The sequence below is a fragment of the Macaca thibetana genome, chromosome 1, assembly GCF_024542745.1.
Source record: "Macaca thibetana thibetana isolate TM-01 chromosome 1, ASM2454274v1, whole genome shotgun sequence".
NCBI classification, from domain to species: Eukaryota; Metazoa; Chordata; class Mammalia; order Primates; family Cercopithecidae; genus Macaca; species Macaca thibetana.
Genome location: NC_065578.1, coordinates 61474690 through 61494649, shown reverse-complemented (window position 1 = coordinate 61494649; position 19960 = coordinate 61474690). Strand labels below are relative to the sequence as shown.

Sequence of the window (19960 nt, the reverse complement as noted above, 5' to 3'; positions counted from 1 at the left end):
CAGGCATGCCTGTAGTCCCTGCTACTCAGGAGGCTGAGGCAGGAGAATCATTTGAACCTGAGAGGTGGAGGTTGCAGTAAGCTGATATCGTGCCACTGCACTCCAGCCTGGGCGGCTCCATCTAAAAAAAAATAAAATAAAAAGGATCCAGCTCATGACCCAAACACCTCCCACTAGGCCCACTTCAAACATTGGAAGTCACATTTCAACGTGAGATTTTGGAGGGGACAAAACATGCAAGCCTTTCCCCAGAAGGAGGAGGTCTGGATAAGTCAAGGGAATGTGATGAGGGAGTGTGGATGTGTGGATGGGTGCATCTTTTGTGTGTGTGTGTGTGTGTGTGTGTGTGTGTGTGTGTGTGCATCAGATCCAAGCTGATTGGTGGCACTGTTGCAGGGACTACTATAGGTAGAACTAACTTGAAAATCCAAAATCTAAAATGCCTCAAAATCTGAAATTTTTTGAGCACTGACGTGACACCAGGAGTAGGAAATTCCATACTGGACCTCTTATGACAGGTCACAGTCAAAGTGCAGTCAAAACTTTGTTGCATGCACAAAATTATTTCAAATATTATGTTTAAAATTACCTTGAGATGGTGTGATATGGCATATATGAAATGGATAAATTTCCTTTTTAGATTTGGGTCCCATTCCCAAGATATCTTATTATGTATACGCAAATATTCCAAAATCCAGAACAATTCAAAATCCAAAAAACTTCTGGTCTTGAGCATTTCGAATAAAAGATACTCAACCTGTATTACCTTCCCTCATTCTGTAGTCTTTTAAAATCTGATAAGAGGCCTGGAGGCTGTGGGAATAGCAGAGTGCTCCCTTGACATGTAAGAAAGTGGCTGAAGAGGTCGCCTACATTCAGAGCTGCAGGGATTGTAGATAAGTTCAGTTCACAAACTTTACAGAGCAGTCAGCCTGTGATGCTGGCCAGAAGACAGATGCAGAAGCAGCAATTAGAATATGATGCCACACACTGCAGTAGCAGGCAGACAGGGACAGTGGCAGCTGGAAGGATGGTCACTGCACTTGGGGATGTCTGAGTGGAGGAACTGGACAGGCAGAGAAAGTGAACAGCATCCCAGGTAGAACGTGGGGTCTTGCAAGCAAGGCATTGCTCTGGAGGAAAACATCTCACCTCCCTGTCCTGGATAAGGAAGAATTTATCCCAGGAGAGGCAAAGAGAGTGCTTATCTTGCTCACATAGATAGACCAGAGGGGAAGGGCGGGTGGCTGGAAAGGCATCGGACCTGGTAACATGGAGGGCTTTTCTTCTGCCTGCATCTTAGAGAAATGCTGTGTGTCTCCAGCAATTCTCTGGCCAGTTTAGAAGGATGGTCAATGATCATTTGAAGTGTATCAGAGAAGCAGCTTGCTCCGCAGTATATTTTTCAATACCCTTAGAGTTCAAGGTATACTTTGGATTCTTTTTTATTCTGATGATGGGTCTGCGTACTCAGTTAACTGGAAAAATACTTTTACCAGCTGAGAAAAGTAATGTTGGTATTCCATAGACTTGCCTACCACCACGTCACCCTGTGTACTTTGCAAAGTCTCCTAACCTCCATCTTGAGCAAGAGTCTCCAGAATCTTCCAAGAAAAGTAAGGAACTTGATCCAGGGCAATGGGAAGAACACAGAACTTTACCCCCAGACTCTTTGCTCCTGGATGACCCAAGGGAAACCACTTAGACTGTCTCTCATTTTCTTCACCTTTACAATGGGGAGATTCGTCCCTGGTCTGGCTGCTTCAAGCACTGATGCAAGGATAAATGGGACACAGGATGGAAAGTGCTTTGCAAGTGCACCAGGCTCGATGCAGGCAGTGTTTCAGGGTGACACTCCTTGCCAGCATCAATTTCAGCATGGGTTAGACAGGAACCTGCTCTGTCTTGGAAGGCACATCCAGACAGTCAGTGTCAGTGAAGGTCAGGGCTGCATCTGATGTGTCTTACTGTGAGGCTTCATTTCCCAGCACAGCCTCACTTGGTTAGAGCACCAAGAGGTGAAGGAACAAGGTCCCTCTAATCCTTTTACTGAGTCTGCATAAAGGAACCCAGACGCTTTCCTGGTCTGTCCTGGACCACCCCCGCTCCTTCAGGTCCGGGAGCAGCACAGGGTTTGGAGAGCGTGGAGTCTGGTGCCTGCGCCTCACACCTGTCTCTGCTCCTAAGAACTGCAGCAGCTTTGGGCTGTAGGAAGATCCTCCACTGTGCTTGCCCGGGACACTCTGAAACCTTGCTCCTCTGGCAGCTGCCTGCTCCCTGGCTCCTGCACCCTGCCTCTCGGAGTCTCTGGTCTGTGCTGCAGTTAGAAACCCTGCCTGGAGCTGGATCCACTGAACAGTAATTTGGTCGTCACAGCAGGTACTTCCTTGCTTTTTCCTTCCTGCCAGAATTGGGTGTGTTTTGGTGCTCTAGGGCAGCAGATTGGTAGAGCAGTAGGAATAAGGAGCTGCCATTCCAGGCCCAGGAATTTACTGGTCATTGTTTCTGTCTCGGCTCTGCCCCGACAGACTTCCATTTGTTTAATGATCAGAGGCTTCATGTGGTCCTGGGACCCCAGGAGGGGGTAGGGAAGGATGTTTCTAAAGCAGAGCCAGGAAGAAAGTGATGCACTACTGAAGGGTTTCAACTCTAAGAAGGCTACGTCCTCATTAGGAACAAATTCATTAATGAGCCACATCAGCTGCAGGGAGGAAGAAGGAGCTCATAATTAATTATAGCTGCTCAGATGAGCTGCCAGATTCGGAGGAGTCAAGAAGCAAGATTGTATGTTGTTTGGATGTCTTTAGATGTCAAGAAGGAAGATTGTGTGTTGTTTGGATGTCTTTAGATGTGTTCCTCCGAAGCGATGGCAGCTCTGGGAACTAACTTTCCAGTTGAAGGATGTGAGAGTTCTTCCTCTTTCTGCAAGATCCAGTCTTGGCTTATTGAGCAGTGAATTCCTTTCTGATCCCACTCACCTATTCCTGAGAGCAAAAAGGAAGTCAGTATTTGCTTTTCCAGCAAGGTCACGGATCACCTGACGAAGTCCTTTAACAGCTGCAAAACATTTGCGGCTGTGCTGAAGGCACGAGCTATCAGCTCCGGCCCTGCAGCCCAAACCTGGCTTTCTGGGAAGGAGACTGTGGGCTATGCAGCGGGAGGATGCAAGGGAAGGTAATGTGGGCACAGTGTTACTCCCGACTGTTTTCTCTTCTTCGTGAAGCTCCAGATTCAGCTGCTGCAATGCAGGCGAAAATGACAGACACTTGCAAAAACCGTGGGAATGGAGTTAATGAGATTGTGTTAATGTGTCATTTGTTGAGCAGGAGTTATCTGTTTGTTTCCCGGGTCGGCAGGAAGTGAGCCCGCTGGAGAACTCGGTTGGCAGAATCTTTCTCAGTGCTTCTCACCTCCCCTGGTGTCCAGGCTTCGGCCCTCTCAATGTTTAGAAGCAGTGGTCAGATGCCTCCTGCTTCTTGGCACAGGGAATATTCACACTTGAAAGGCTGGGGTCCTGGGATGGGGAAACAGGAAGCTCTCATCATCTTGGCATGATCAGTCCGAGGTATGGGTGATTTTTTTTTTTTCTCTTTTGGAAACGGTGCTTTGTCTTTGCAAGGGGTCATGCAGAGATTGGCAGGGTTGCTGTCTGGTGAACTACCTTGATAAATACTTGACTTTGTAAGGTTGAATTCTCCAAGAATTCTCGTGGCAGTGAGGCTGAGACTTGAGCCAAGCTGTCTTTTCAAGGAAATCCAAGGTGCTATTTATTTTGGCATGCAGCCTGCTCTGGGATGAAATACCACATTTTTGTTATTGCAGAATAAAAAGAGGTTTGAAGAGAACAAAAGTACAGAACCAGGTTTGTTTCAAGACTAAGTAAGGGATGGTCTCTTTATATTTGGATTTGAGGTTAGAAATGAGCTTGAAAATGGCATCGTAAAAGGAGTAAGCGTGGAGAGGAGAGGGTGCAGATAAATGCCACAGGAGTTGGGCTGACCTGGGGAAACCCATGCTCCTGGGCACTGAGGGTGGATCTGGCTGGAACGGTTTCCAGTCTGGCCTGGTAGCTGCACGTGGACTATCATCGCTGTCTGCCAAGTGACTGCTTCTTTGCTGGATTTTGAATGGTCAGCCTTGGTCCTCACTTCCTTACCGCCCCCCCTTGCCCCATAGGCTTGGAAAGGAACTGTGGAATGATGGAGTCACACAAGCTATCCTGCTCCTAATTAACTGGGTAACTTTGGATTGGCCACATGGACTCTTTGTGCCTTAGTTTCCTCGTTTGTAACTTGGACATGTTCCTGTTTCCTAGGATTGCTTGTATGAGGGTGAAATGAGAAATTATACTCAGTAGCTGATTCCCAGTGTAAGCGCTTAGCTCCTATTAGTTTCTGCCCATGGGTTCCCTTTGAAGACAGATAATTTTGCTCCTTTTATTTTGTTCATTTGGGAACCATGGACTGAGTGTCTGCCATGAGTTAGACATAAGGAGTTGAGGGTGACACGGGAACGAGACGTGCAAGAATTCTGATCTTCACAAGCTTACAGATTAGTAGGGGAGAACAGCTAGAGAGAAAGCAAGCTGTGTATGCCCAAAATATCTAGAATATGATGAGCTGTGGAGAGAGGTTGGGCCCTAACTCTGGATCCTCGACCCTGGCATAGGACAAAAACAAACGGAAAGTAACATAATAACACCAGGTATTTAAAGGTTCTGAACACTGGGGATACAACTTAACAGAATGGGTAAGAAATGGCTTTATGGTCGGGTGCAGTGGCTCACCCCTGTAATCCCAGCACTTTGGGAGGCCAAGGTGGGTGAATCACCTGAGGTCAGGAGCTCAAGACCAGCCTGGCCAACATAGCGAAACCCCATCTCTACTAAAAATACAAAAATTAGCCGGGCATGGTAGCTTGTGACTGTAATCCCAGTTACTCAGGAGGCTGAGGCAGGAGAATGGCTTGAACCTAGGAGGCAGAGATTGCAGTGAGCTGAGATCAAAAGAAATGGCTTTATGTCAAAGCTTTAAATGCTCCAGAGAGTTGCAAAATTCCGTTTTAAAGGGGAACTGTGTCCCATAAAGCTATTTTCATATTCTGTTTTATTGCGAACAAGGTAGTATGCATGTGTTGATGTGGCAGTTATTTTTACCTAACCTAACTACATTGAGCATCTGCCCATGGGAAGGAAACTCCCTTAGCTAAACTCCACGATGTCTGTTGTGAGGACCACAGAGGAAAGTGGAGAAGGCTGGGGGTGGGAGTCGGGGCTGGAAGTGGTGACTTGTGCACATGACAGATCTCTCCTTCCTTCCTGTATTATGAGCCCTTTAGAGTAAAAGTTGCCGAGCCCCCTCCTTTGAGAGTTGAGTGTTAGCTCCACTTCATTTCTGTAGCCTTGAAATGATTAATTTTAGTGAAATCCAAGTCTAAGAGAAATCTTAGAGGTCTCTACAGAGTTATTTTTAATGAAATTTGACCTAATGTGTGCTGAATAATTCTTTAAAGTCATATGATCTGATACACGACGGGCTGAATTCCTAATTCTAACCAAAGGCTAAGTGTGTGATTGAAAAGTCCCTGGGCTGATGGTGAGAGTTTGTGTAGCCAAAAGTTCAGCTGGACCCAGGTGGCCCCCTTCTCTGCAGTAGGAGCTCTCCAGCCTTGGAGAAGCAGAGCTCTCCTTTGGCCCAGGAGGCTTTACAAGAGAGCAGTTCTCCTCTAAGCCCAGAGGCTTTTTGTGTGTACTGTGGGAGAGGCAGAGAAGCACCAGTCAGAAGCATTTCCCCTCACAAGGGGAGCTAGGATCAGTCATAGTGTCAGGGAACTGGGCTGACTTACAGGGTGGACAAAGGTTTATAAATCACTTTTGTTCCCAACCCAGGCTTGGAGTTGGCTAGACTTGAGGGCAGATCCTGCTGTAACACTTGCTTGTTAAGTGACGTGGATCAGCCCTGTCAACTCTCTCAGCCTCAGTCTCCCTCCCTGGAAAATGGGAATAATAATAATCCTCTTTGGGTGATGGTGTAAAGATTGCATGAGATAATTCATGAATGTCAAGTACTCCCAGCTCTGCCTGTTGCTTAGTAATGTTACAGGGGTGGGAGGGAGAGGGGAGCAGGAGCAGGAGAGGCTGCGATGGTGGAGATGAAGGGCCAAGCTTACGGTTTGCCACCTCAGTCTCTTCTTCTGCAGGCTTCACCTGCCACTGCCTCCTGCATGCCAGCATCACCTGCTGGAGGCTGCAGAGCTGGGGTGGTGAGAGAGGCAGTGGTATTCTCTGCCGGGAGCTTTCTCTTTATAACAAGGGCAAGCCTGCCTCACCCCAGGTTAGAACCTTCCACACCTCTCCACCGTCTGCCTCCTTGGTGGCCGCTCTCAGCCTCTGCAAGACCACCTACACTCTCAGCTCCCTTGTCCCTAACTTCTCTAGCTCTCAGTTTTCAACAAACCAGGATGTGCTGCTGCACTGCTTGCTGCCTCAGAGGTAAGCAAAGTACTCAGTGTGTCAATCCTTCTGCAATGAGTGTCTCTGCTTCTAGAACACATGACTGCCCTTTGGGGCTCCATCCACCTGGATAGAGCAAGGCCTCTCTGGCAGCTGCTTGGCAAATGGGCTGGAGGAGATGAGGCAGAAGCAGCGCTCGCAGGAAGAAGTGGTGCTAAACTTTCTGGTGGCAAACTTCGGCATTTCTCTCTTATTTGACAGGCCTCATATTTTCCAGCCCTCTTCTCTAGTTACTTGTTTGTCCCCTTTTTTCCATCCTTGGTTTCTGGGGGCCACCCATCATCCTTTTCTTTCACTCTCAGTTTCTCCCAATCCTTCCCTCATCACTGGTTCACTTTCCTGGTCTGGAGTTCATTGTCAAGTACATTGGAATTCCTAAAACAACCCTGCTTCCACTGCTGTGGTGTCACAGATAATTCGTTATTCTGATGGATGTGGAGTTACAATCATAAAAAGCCAATTTCCTGGGTGATTTATTGTAATGGGGGCAGGAGCTAGGATGTTTACCATTTGAAGAAAGAGTCCTGGAAATGGATTAAAACTTTGGGGAGAATTTATGGTCAAACCTCAAGGCACACTAATTCAGAGCGAGGGCAATATTCTGCTTGAATAGTTACCCATGTCTTCGGGCCACCCAGGTTGAACTTCCCCTTGTTCTGCCCATGGTTAGAAATCACCTCTAAGTATCAGCTCCCTGTCAGTACTTGCAATTATCTCATCTCTATCTTCTGTTTGATTGACATGTCACACATCATTTATAGGTACTCTGATTCCAGCTTTCTCACAAAGTGGATTATAAGTCTCTTCCCAGGATGGGGACAGGTAGATTTCAACTCTTGAGATTACGGAAAGCGCCCTGTGCTGGTATCAGAAGCCTAGGTCTGATACTAGCACCTTCACGAATATTCTGAGACACCTTAGAGCAATTAACTCCTCAGCCTCAGTTTCCTCATCTGCCAAGCAAGACGGCTGGACCAAATACTTCCACTTCTTTTCATTTCAACTATTGCTAATATTCCATGAAGAAACATTCAGAATTGGACTGTAGAAATGTGTACAGGTTTTTAATCTTCCTCCTTGGAGGACTGTGAGGTCATGGGCACCCTGGGAGAAAGGCAGGGATGGGTGTTACTTTCTTTAGTGCTATGTTTCCCCAATACTTATTCAAACTCTAATGAGACTCACCAATTCTGTATCCTCCTTTCTTTCAGAACTCTCCAAGTTTTACAGACTCATCTGATGAAGAGTGCCTGAGACACTGAGGGTCAGCGCTCCAGAGATGGAGAAGACAGATGGTAGGCAGGCTGCTTTGTAGGGCCTGTTTTAAGATAAGCACTTGGGCTGGGAAAGAATTGTTGCCACAAATCCTGGAAATAGCCTAGGAAAGGCTTACAGGAGATACCCCCAAACAGGCAGTGCTGGTAGGCTTAAGCATGTATTTCAGATTTTGTATATCTCCAGCCCTAGCCAAGGAAAGAGGCACAATATGGTGAAAGAGCCTCCATTCATACCTAAGTGATTCTACAAGTCATTTAATGTCTTTGATCCTTAATCCTCCCATGTATCAGTTAGCTTTGCTGTGTAACAAACAGCCCAACAATTTAGTGACTTAAAGACATTAATTATTTCTCAAAAGATTCTGTGGGTTAGCAGGGCCATTATTCTGGTCTAGGCTGGCATGGCTGATCTTTTCTGGGTTCATTCACATGTCCATGGGCTTCTGGGTGACTTGGCTGGGGCTGGATGACTTAGAATGGCCACACTCACATATCTGGGATATCAGTAGTGACTTGGCCATGTGTCTCTCATCATCCAGGAGGTTGGCTAGGGCTTGTTCACATGGTGGCAGAAGAGTTGAAGCACAACACAAGAACAGACTGACTCCAATGTGCAGATAATGTTCCAATCTCTGCATATGTCATATTGCTGTTGACCCACTGGCCAACACAGTCATAAGGCCACATCTAGTGTCAGTGTGGTAGGGGAGTACCCTAAGGGTCGGATATTATTGTGACTATCTTTGCAAACAGTTGACCACACCTTGTCTATAAACAGGTATTAATACTATTTCATAGGGTTAGTAAACAACTAAATTACACAATGCATGGAAAGTTGTCGAGTAACAACTACCTAGCATAATGAATGTCGGAATGTTCCCCTCTTCCCGTCCCCAGGAAACTTGCAGAAGGCCACAGTCTAGACCCCAATCTCCTGACTTCTAATGAATTTTTTTTCTAGATCACCAAATATCAGGAAACAGAGAGCCTCTAATTCCCCTTGAATCACATGGGCCTTCACCAGTGCAGGACTTAGGGACCTGACATCAGCTCCCGCCCTGCCTCTTCTTCCAAATGCAGTTCCCATATATTTCAATATTTCAGTAGTTGCCTTTCTCCCCAGAGAGCTGCCATTTCAGTACATCCCTGGCAGTGGTCCCACCGAACACCCACTCATTCTCTCAAAAGCCCCAGGGGCCTGTCAGCCCAGCTGCCTCTAAGTCCCTTCTCAGCACACTGGGGAGGTCTGCTGTCCACGTGATCGCTCATATGAGCTCAAGAAAGGCTCCCTCCTTTCAGCCATGGGCCTCCCGAACAGGGACAAGCCTCCCCAGAGGGGAAGGCTTCCTTCCCTGTCTTGGCCTTTGGAAGAGTTTCGTTTTACTCCCCTTCTTTATGGCTTTATTTTCAGCCACTTTCTCTCTAGTTTCTGTTTTTCCCATTTACTTCAGAGACTGAATATAGGCTTTTGAACTTCTCTTTAAACGCTTTAAACGCCTCTAGTTGGTTCACACTTTAAACGCCTCTAGTTGGTTCACTTACCTGCTTTACTTCACTTGTCCCTTCAGATAATTACTGTGGTTCTCCCTCCTTACCTTGTCCCCTTCAAGTCCCCTTTTCTCCTGTCTGTGTGTAACTCTGAAGCTGACTGTGTTTGTAGGTCCTGTATAAGGGTCTAGTAATCTGTTGCACTCTTAAGCAAGACTCCATAGGGAATTCCAGGTAGCTCTGAGCCTCCTCTATCTTTCTTTTTTCTTCTCCCCAGACTCATTTTCCCACTTTCTCCAGAAATATTTTCTTGGACTCTCATTCCCTCTTGAGCTGTAGGGAGACAGCACATGCTCAGTGAATCCTCCTCTGCCGCATTCAGAACCTGCCCACCCTTGCTGTTAGGGTCCTTCAGTGAGTGTCTACTCTGGGCTGTGTTCTCTAGTGCATTCATGCTAATAATGACAACAACTCTGTAAGTTAGGCGTTGTTATCTCCACTTTACAAATGGAGAAATTGAGGCAGAGGGAAATGAAATAATTTGCCCAGAATCATACAAGTGGGAGAAGACAGCCAGGATTCAAATCCAGCCAGGTTGGCCATGCGTTGGTTTATTTCATCTGAATTTCATTTTGAGCAGAGTCAGGTCCTCCTAACTGATTCCCACCCTGGCCCAGTGCCTGGAATTCTGAGCTCTCGCATACCTGCCACCAGGTAGAATGAACAGGAGCAGAGCTGCTTGTGAGGGCAGTCTCTCAGCCTATCAGCTCAAGCTCCCTCATCAAAGCCCAGCATTCCTCTTGTGCTGGGAGAAAGAGAAGGAATGCAGAGTGGCAGGTGGCAGGCAGGGCAACATGATGGATCACCGTGTGTGTGTGTGTGTGTGTGTGTGTGTGTGTGTGTGTGTGTGTGTGTGCTAGCTTAGGAAAGCACCTATTAAACCTGCTATTAAACCTGTCATCCTTGGTAGCTGCTCAACCTCACTTGCCCTCCTCTCCCTTGTGGAAGATTCTGCCTTTAAATCTGCTGTTTCTTATTTGATGCTATGATTGTATTTGTGCTCTGGATCTGTGCCCAGAAGCTGTTGGGCAAATCGGTGCATTTCTAGTGAATTGAGGCAATAAGCAGATAAATAATGCAGCCTCTCCTTTAGGAGAGCTCTTTGCCTTCTAGGTCATAAATCTGCTCTCTACTTAACTTTCGATAAATGTCTCTTCTCTGTTTGGCCTGTCCTTGTAATCCGGGGGGCTGTTGAGCAGACCAGTAGGTCTAAGAGTATAGCCAGTGCAACTTGGAAAACTAATGGAGACCAATACAAGATATTGTTCTCATTTACTAAAATTGCCAGTGTGTTTCTTTGTGGGGGTATGGGAAGGTCGGGGAGCAAGTTGGTTTAAAAAATTGTGTGAGTCGGCTGGGCATGGTGGCTCGTGCCTGTAATCCTAGCACTTTGGGAGGCTGAGGCAGGCGGATCACCTGAGGTCAGGAGTTCAAGACCAGCCTGGCCAACATGGTGAAACCTCGTTTCTACTAAAAATACCAAAAAAAAAAAAAAAAAAGCCAGGTGTGGTGGCACGCACCTGTAATCCCAGCTACTCGGGAGGCTGAGGCAGAAGAATCACTTGAACCTGGAAGGCAGAGGTTGCAATGAGCCAAGACTGTGCCGTTGCACTCCAGCCTGGGCAACAAGAGCGAAATTCTGTAAGAAAGAAAGAAAAGAAAGAAAGAAAGAAAGAAAGAAAGAAAGAAAGAAAGAAAGAAAGAAAGAAAGAAAGAAAGAAAAGAAAGAAAGAAAGAAAGAAAGAAGAAGAAGGAAGGAAGGAAGGAAGGAAGGAAGGAAGAAGGAAGGAAGGAAGGAAGGAAGGAAGGAAAGAAAGAGAGAGAGAGAGAGAGAAGAGAGAAAGAGAAAGAAAGAGAGAGAGAGAGAGAGGGAGGGAGGGAGGGAGGAAGGAAGGAAGGAAGGAAGGAAGGAAGGAAGGAAGAAAGAAGAAAGAAAGAAAGAAGAAAGAAAGAAAGAAAGAAAGAAAGAAAGAAGAAAGAAAAGAAAGAGAAGAAAGAAAGAAAGAAAGAAAGAAAAGAAAGAAAGAAAGAAAGAAAGAAAGAAAGAAAGAAAGAAAGAAAGAAAGAAAGAAGGAAGGAAGAAGGAAGGAAGGAAGGAAGGAAGGAAGGAAGGAAGGAAGGAAAGAAGGAGGGAGGGAGGGAGGGAGGAAGGAAGGAAAATGTGCTCCAGGAAATACCACCATTTGCAACTTTTTTAAACCTGTCCCTTTCCCTCCATTACCTTGAACTCCTCTCACCTTAATCATGTCAGCAGCCTCCCAGCTGATCTTGGGGCCTCTGGTTTGCCTTTCTGTTAATCCTTGGCAAGATGCTCTTTTTGAAATCACATTCAACCAAGTCACCCCCTTGTTTAAAACCCTTTGGTGATTCCCATCACCTAAAGCGTAAAGTCAAAACTTGTTTACGTGCATACAAGTTGCTCCATGATCTGGCTGTTGCTGTCCTTTCCAATTTTATCTTTCTCTACCACGTTTTAAGTACTGGCCATATCAGCTGCATTTATAGAACTTTGAAATACTGTGTGATTTCACCCTCCATCCCTTTGCACATTCTCTGTGGAGAGCTAGATTTTCTGTCTTGGCTATCTATTGCTGCATAACAAGTCATCCCAAAACTTGGTGGCTTAATACAGTAATTTATTATTAGCACAGGCTCAGTTCAGTGATTCTCACTTGGGGTCCCTCCTGTAGTTGAAGTCAGATGATGGCTGAAGACTTTTTTACTCATGCATGGCATCTGAGCTAGGATGACTGGAACTGCTTGGGGCTGGCTGGGTATTCCCTTCCCTCTCTCCACTTGACCTTTCTGTGGGGCTGTTTGAGCTTCCTTGCAACATGGCAGTCTCGGGGAAGGTGGACTTCTTACATGGCAGCTGGCTTCCCAATGAGTGTGCATTCTAAGAGAGCCAGGTGGAAGCTATGGGGCTTCTTATGACCTAGCTTTCAAGATCTCTGAGCATCAGCCATATTCTTTTGGTTAAAGCAGTCACAGGCCAGCCCAGAATCAAAGGCCTGGAAAGGTAGACTCCACCTTTAAACATAAAATTAGCTTGCTTGTCCAAAGAGGGTAGGAATTGGTGGTGGTCATCTTGAAGATAAATTGCTACAATGTCTTTTACTCCCTTGTTCTCCTGGCAAGTCCCTATTTATTCATTTATCACCCAGTCGTACATCACTTTTGTGTAAAGTCATCCCTCTCCTACCTAGGAAAAATTGGTCTCCAAGTCCAAAAAAAAAATAATTCTGCAGAAACTAGAAAAATAAGTCAGGGAAGAAGCCTGTACCATGAGCATGCATCTGTTACTCTCCTTATCTCACTGCATTGTGTGTGTTCGTGTCTCTCCTGCCTCACCATAAATCCTTTGAAGGCAGAGGCTGAACCTGATTCATCTTGGTGTCCTTAGGATCTAGCTTAGCACATAGGTGCTCAATAAATGGGTGGTTGAGGTAAGTGAATTGAATCACAGCTATTTTATAATTTTAACCTAGGGCCCACTACCCTTAAAACCAAGCAATCAACCAGTCACAACATGTTTGTGGAGACCAGCAGTGAGTCACATAAGTCAGTTTCCATTATGGGGCTTCCATTGTCTATATTTTGGGATTCCACAAAGATAAACTGAATGTTTATCATGTGTGAGGCATCGTCCCAAGTACTTTATTACTAATTAACTAGTCCTCACAATAATCTTTTTTTTTTTTTTGAGATGGAATTTTGCTATTGTTGCCTAAGCTAGAGTACAATGGTGCAATCTCGGCTCACTGCAACCTTCGCCTCCCGGGTTCAAGCGATTCTCCTGCCTCAGCCTCCTGAGTAGCTGGGATTAGAGGCACCTGCCACCACGCCCATCTAACTTTTTGTATTTTTAGTAGAGATGGGGTTTCACCATGTTGGCCAGGCTGGTCTCAAACTCCTGACCTCAAGTGATCCACCCACCTCGGCCTTCCAAGGAGCTGAGATTACAGGCGTGAGCCACCGCACCCAACTGTCCTCACAATAATCTTATTTTACCTGTTATTATTCCCATTTTACAGATGATGAGACATAGGAAGGCTAAGTAACTTCCCCAAGGTCATGCAGCAGAGATCTAGACCAGGCTCCAGAATCTGTATTCTGAACCTCTGTACTCTCCACTAATGTTCTCTCCTGAGCTCAATATTTTCAGAGACTGTTTAGCAGAATGTCACAGAGGTAATTAGGCGTGTCACATGAGGAACATCGAAGAAACAAAGACTATTTAACCTGAAGAAGAAGTTGCTTGGCAACAGGCCCCTATGGATGCAGATAGTTGAAGGACTGGCTTGTTTCCAGTGTCCTCTGTCGCGGTCAACAGGTGAATGCTGCAAGGAGATCCTGGAACCTTGGTGTAATGGAGAACTTCCTCATCATGATGGCCCCCCAGCGTATGGGTTGCCCTGGAAAGTCAAGTCCCATTCTTCTTGGAGGATGGATACCAATGTCCCTTTTGACATTAATTGGCCCTTTTACCACATTTTATCTAGTGTGTGAAAAATGCAGTTTCTTTCTTTTTCTCTTCTTCCCTTCCCCTTCCCTTTCCCCTTCCCCTTCCTCTTCCCCTTCCCCTTCTCCTTCCTTCCTTCCTCCCTGCGTCCCTCCCTCTCTCCCCCTCCCTCCCTCCCTCCCTCCCTTCCTTCCTTCCTTCCTCTCTTCACTGAGTTCCTGACCAAAGGAGGTGTTTTCTTACTTGGCATGGGTTTATGAAAGTGAATTTCGTGTTTGTTAAGCACTAGGCAATTTTCAGATGCAAAGAGCGTAGGCCGTGCATGATTACTTGTTCTAATTCTCTCTGATCTGTGCATACCTGAAGCGCAGGCATCTGCACAAGCTTAAATAATGTAAAAGGCATAACTCATTGATACCTCCGGCTTTAGCAAGATTTACTCCTACCAATTTGAGTCATGCAAGTTAGGGTTTGGTTTTTTTTTGCAGATTTCTTTTTTACTGCTGAGCTACTTGTGTATCTTATCCTTCAAAATCTTCCATATCCGAATTGCCAATTAGTACCCTGATTTGGCAAATTCCTGGGCACTTCCGTTTAGCAATTATATGATTCAAACCCACAAAAGCAGTTCAAGACCATTTTGTTTTGCTGGTCTGCAGGCAGATTCCCCAGTAGTAATCCAGATGATGTATGGCAAACTGGAAACCATTCCCTCCCCGTTTCCTTGCAGACATTGGCTAAGTACACATTGATTTAATAAGATGATTTCCCAATACAGCCAAAAAGACTGAGCATCTCGGCATAATTTAGAGGCTATAACATTTAGGAGAAGTCTCATGTGATAGTGTTAAGTTAAAATCAGAGATATTAGGCCTCATCGCCCTGTAATGCTTAATTAACTTTGTGCTTTTTTTTTTGCTTTTTTTTTTTTAACTTGTCTTATGTCTCCCAGCCAAAGACCAGTCCTGTCAGGGGGATGAAGAGAAAGACCCTCCGAAGAGGCACCCTTACTCTGTGGAGACCCCATATGGCTTTCATTTAGACCTGGACTTCCTCAAGTATGTGGATGACATCGAGAAGGGAAACACCATCAAAAGGATTCCTATCCACAGAAGGTCCAAGCAGGCCAAGTTTAGCACTCTGCCCCGAAACTTCAGCCTTCCTGACAGCGGGGCTCGCCCCGCCGCGGCCCCGCCGCCCCAAAACTGGTCCCCAGTGGTGCCAAGGAAGGCATCGCTTGGGACACAGGAGCAAACCCAGTCACTGCCGCTTGGTAATGCCTCCCAGGCCTCAACCAGCGTGAGTGAGGTGAGCTACCACAGGAGGGCCCTGTTGGCAGAGGCCACCAGGCAGTTGGAAGCTGCTGAACCAGAGGATGCCGAGGTCACCCTTGGGAGTGGACGGCCCCAGCTATTGAGAGCATCCAGCATGCCTGCCACGCTGCTGCACAGCAGGGCTTCTGAGGAGCCAGGCCTCAGCCTGGGGCCTCCTGCCCCTCCTGCCCTCCCTCCCCTTCAGGGTGAAGGCAGCGTCTGCGATGGCACCTTTGGCCCTGCAGAAGGATTGGCAGGTTTCCACAGCTCCAGCCCACAAGCATCAACTCGGATTCCGGAGCTGGTCCAGGAGGGAGCTGAGCCTCCAGAGGGCACGGTGAAGGCTCCAAATCACCTCCCTCTCCCAGGCCCTCCTTCCTCATTCCAGAATGTGTTTGTAGTTCTAGAGGACAAGGAAGACGAACACAAAGCCAGAAAAGCAGAGGTGGTGTTCAGCCCTGGCTCCCCCACACCAAGCCCTCCTCCTCTGCCATCACCCATCCCTGAGAATGAGCTCCTCCTGGAAGAAATCGAGCTCAACATCAGTGAGATTCCACCCCCGCCACCTGTAGAAGTGGACGTGAGAAGCATTGGCATCAGAGTGACAGAGGAAAGCCTGGGCCTTGCCAGGGTGGATCCAGGCAGCATCTCCAGCCTGAAACAGCAGGTCTCGGCCCTGGAGGGAGAGTTGTCTGGAAGAACCGAGGAACTGGTGCAGGTCAGAGCTGCCCTCCAGCAGCAGGAAGAGGAAATCAAGGCTAGGGAGCAAAGAATTCGAGAGCTGGAGTTCACTGTAGCCCAACTGGAAGGACAGCTTCACCAAGAGAACACCAAAGACACTCAGGGCCAGATGGACGCCATGGTGAACACTGACCCTGTCCATGGACTCTTGACCAGGGAGTCGTGTGACAAGGGCATTGAGGTCAACCTTCTAGGCAGCATGGAGTCTGAAAGCTGGGGGCACCGAGGAGAGGAAAATGGCCTCCTATGGGGGCCAGATGGTCACAAACAAGGGGATCAGAGCCCAGCAGAACATGTGCCCCAGCTGTCACTGCCACAGGGACCCGAGCGAGTCCTTACCCCCTCTGTACATAGCTTCCTCTCCACTGAACTCAGGATTGAAGAAGCAGGCACTGAACAGGAAGGAGGCCCTCAGGGAGGAACCAGGGGAGCAGGAGGCTTTCCGTGGGGCAGCGACAGAAAGACTCCCCCAGCAGGGAGAGAGGAGGCCAATTCCAATCTCCCAGGGAAGGAGCGCCCGGGAAGGCCACCGAGCTCGCCAACGGATGCCACTATTGGGCAGTACGTGAAGAAGATCCAGGAGCTCCTGCAGGAGCAGTGGAACTGCCTGGAGCATGGGTACCCAGAGCTGGCCAGCGCCATCAAGCAGCCGGCCTCCAAGCTCAGCAGCATCCAGAGCCAGCTGCTGAGCTCCCTCAACCTGCTGCTGTCAGCCTACTCGGCCCAGGCTCCCCCACCCAAGGAGCCGCCGGCCTCCTCCTCCTCCCCGCCGATGGGTAAATACCGTCCATACAGGGGCCTGAGACAGGGAGCCCTTTCTCCTTCACATGATGAGGCAGAGGGAACAAGGTTTTCATTATATTAATGTGTTTTTAAAAAGATTTTAGCAGCTGGGAGCAGTGGCTCAGGCCTGTAATCCCAGCATTTTGGGAGGCCGAGGTGGGCAGATCACCTGAGATCAGGAGTTCAAGACCAGCCTGGTCAACATCGCAAAACCCCATCTCTACCAAAAATACAGAAATTAGCTGGGCATGGTGGTGGGCGCCTGTAATCCCAGCTACTTGGAAGGCTGAGGCAGGAGAATCGCTTGAACCTGGGAGGCAGAGGTTGCAGTGAGCCGAGATCACACCATTGCACTGCAGCCTGGGTGACAGAGCGAGACTCCATCTCAAAAAAAAAAAAAAAAAGAAAAAAAGCAAGAAAAAAAGAAAAAAAGATTTTAGTACTTCCAGGAACCCAGTGGAATAAAAACTGATGTGTGTGACAGTGGAGGCTCGGGACCTCTACTCTTGCCTTTGCTCTAAGGTTGGGTCTGACTGTGAGGCCACTGCCTACAGTTGTATGGATAGCACAGGGCACAAAGATGGCAGCCAGGGAGGGCAAATGAAAGTTGAAAGCCAGCCCACACTCCATTTGCCATGCCTTGCACTGCAGCACCGCATCCACCCAGAGGGGGCTGTTGTCATTTGCATTGTGCAAAGGCAGTGTCTGGGGCCAAGAATGGCCCTGCTGAGTGGACTCCAAACCTCTTCCTGGGCTTTTGCATTCCTGTGTTCCTCTCTGGTTCTTGCACAGTAGAGGTTTTCTATAGCCTGGTTTTGGAGGAACATTATATTGATATCTGGTATAGTTCACTGAATATTTTCTCTGCGTGCATGTGTGTGTGTACGTGCTTGTGTGTGTACAGGGGCAGGAGATTGAGTGCTGCTCACATATGGAACTGGGCCCTTCAGCTGAGCAGCACTTCCTCTTGTAACAGATCAAACCCTCTTCACTGTTGGGTAAAGTGGAACCACATTTTGCTTTGCTGGTCAGCATGCAAGTCTGCTTCCTGCCACAAATCACGATTTGGCTGCTTTCTCATTGTTTCGGTGCTAGTTCTAGCCTTGCCGGTTGGGAACCGCCTCCTGTCCTGTTGAGCACAATGCAAGATCTGTGTCCTTGCTCGTGTGTCTACTGTGAGCACGGTGTCATCACCACTCCCGCAACCCTAGTGTCAACATGCACTTGTGAGCCAGGAAGGACCACTGAGATGCCCTTGAGCAGAAGTGGGTGCTGGACCATGAGTCCAGAGGCCTAAGTTCTTCTCCTGCACTGCCATTCACTGAGCAAGTCTGGGCCTCAGATTTCCCAGCCATAAGACAGGGACAGCAATGGCACCTACGCCACATTGTTCTTCATCCACACCTAGAGGGGCATCGTTAACAGAGACAGTTCTCCCGACATTGAGCGGAAAGCAAGGCTCCCCCAAGAGGTCCCCAAAACATTGATTTACATGATCTGGTTCCGTCCTTCCCTTACCTCTCCACACACCGGCAACTCTTGTCCCCTCAAAGTAATATCCTGGTTTTGCTACATTGCCATGCATCCCCAAGATCATTCTAACCTGTGATGTTGTGTCTGCCTAGAGATCTCCCCGTCGACCAGCCTTAAATCCATAATGAAAAAGAAAGACTATGGCTTCCGTGCAGGAGGTAATGGAACCAAAAAGAACCTTCAGTTTGTTGGGGTTAACGGTGGGTAAGCATCGCTTGTGAAGCTCAGACTGCCTTTCTTGCTACCTCTCCTGCTATTGTCCTTCACACTCTCTTTTCCTAGGGGGAGGCATCTGGTTTTCATTCCTCTTCAAGGGAATTAATTTCAATGGCCCTTTACAACTCCATCTCGGGTTTGCATGTGTTTGGCTTCCTGCCAGCTGTGGTGGTCTGTTGGAACCTCTGCTTTTAATATGTCTTGGCTTTGGTCTTCCCCAGGGCCAGGACTCCAGGTGGCTTCTGGGAGTTTTGGGAGTATACAGGCCCTTAGAGGAAGGCATTTAACTTGAACCATAAAACTGAAACTAGTAACAAACTTTGTTAATTCATGGAACTTCAAATTTCATCCATTTAATTTTTTTCTTCCTTTAACTTCCTGCAAGCCAAGCCCAAGTGTTTGGGGATGAAGAAAAACAACTAGACTATTGACTTAGAACATGAACAAAACCTTATATATTCTAGAGAATTGAATGTTCAACAAACACTTATAAATGCCAACAGTGCGCTCGGTCGTGGAGATTGAAAAGTCAAATAAATAAAGGTGCCTGCCTTTAGCTCACAGATAACAGAAGTAAAAATGAAATGCTGATGTGCTGAGATAAGTTCTGTTGGGTGAGGAAGCCCAAACCCTGAAGGCTGCCCAGAGAGCTCAGAATCCTTGCTAATTTGAGTCACACCAGAAGGGAAGACGTTAAACGCCAACAAGGGGAAACGTCAGAAATGATGAACTGGGGCCAGGTGCGGTGGCTCATGCCTGTAATCCCAGCGCTTTGGGAGGCTGAGGTGGACAGATCACTTGAGGCCAGGATTTCAAGATCAGCCTGACCAACATGGTGAAACCCCATCTCTACCAAAAATACAAAATTAGCTGGGCGTGGGGGCACACATCTGGTAGTCCCAGCTACTCAGGAGGCTGAGGCAGGAGAGTCGCTTGAATCCAGGAGGCAGAGGTTGCAGTGAGTTGCCAAGATTGTGTCACTGCATTCCATCCTGGGCGACAGAGCAAGACTCAGTCTCAAAAAAAAAGAAAAGAAAAAGAAATGAGGCCGGGCGAGGTGGCTCAAGCCTGTAATCCCAGCACTTTGGGAGGCCGAGACGGGCGGATCACGAGGTCAGGAGATCGAGACCATCCTGGCTAACACAGTGAAACCCCGTCTCTACTAAAAATACAAAAACTTAGCCGGGCGAGGTGGCAGGCGCCTGTAGTCCCAGCTACTCGGGAGGCTGAGACAGGAGAATGGCATTAACCCGGGAGGCGGAGCTTGCAGTGAGCTGAGATCCGGCCACTGCACTCCAGCCTGGGTGACAGAGCGAGACTCCGTCTCAAAAAAAAAAAAAAAAAAAAAAAAAATGATAAACTGGGTGTCACAGGCGAGTTGCTGTTCCCACTTCCACTAACATCTGACACGGGATTGTGTGCTTTCACAGTTCATGTACAGAAAAGGAGAATCAGCCTAATCTCAAAGCCTCGTGTAGGTCACGTCTCTCCCCAGCTTAAACACCCCCAGCGGTCCCCACTCTGCATCCAAACCTGGAAGAACCAAATCATGGCTCTGCTCAGCCTTAGTCCCTGC

At 47.6% G+C, this 19960-nt stretch overlaps 1 protein-coding gene across 1 annotated transcript in view; it reads left to right on the top strand.

Annotated features, from left to right (window-relative positions):
* Positions 1–7714: 7714 nt before the first annotated feature.
* KANK4 (KN motif and ankyrin repeat domains 4) overlaps positions 7715–19960 on the top strand; it is a 49884-nt gene continuing 37638 nt past the window's right edge. The window contains exons 1-3 of the mRNA XM_050753104.1: positions 7715–7806; positions 14751–16628; positions 18261–18372. Of these exons, the coding sequence (XP_050609061.1) occupies positions 7791–7806; positions 14751–16628; positions 18261–18372 (2006 nt within the window). The 5' untranslated portion in view covers positions 7715–7790. The remainder of the gene's footprint in view (positions 7807–14750; positions 16629–18260; positions 18373–19960) is intronic.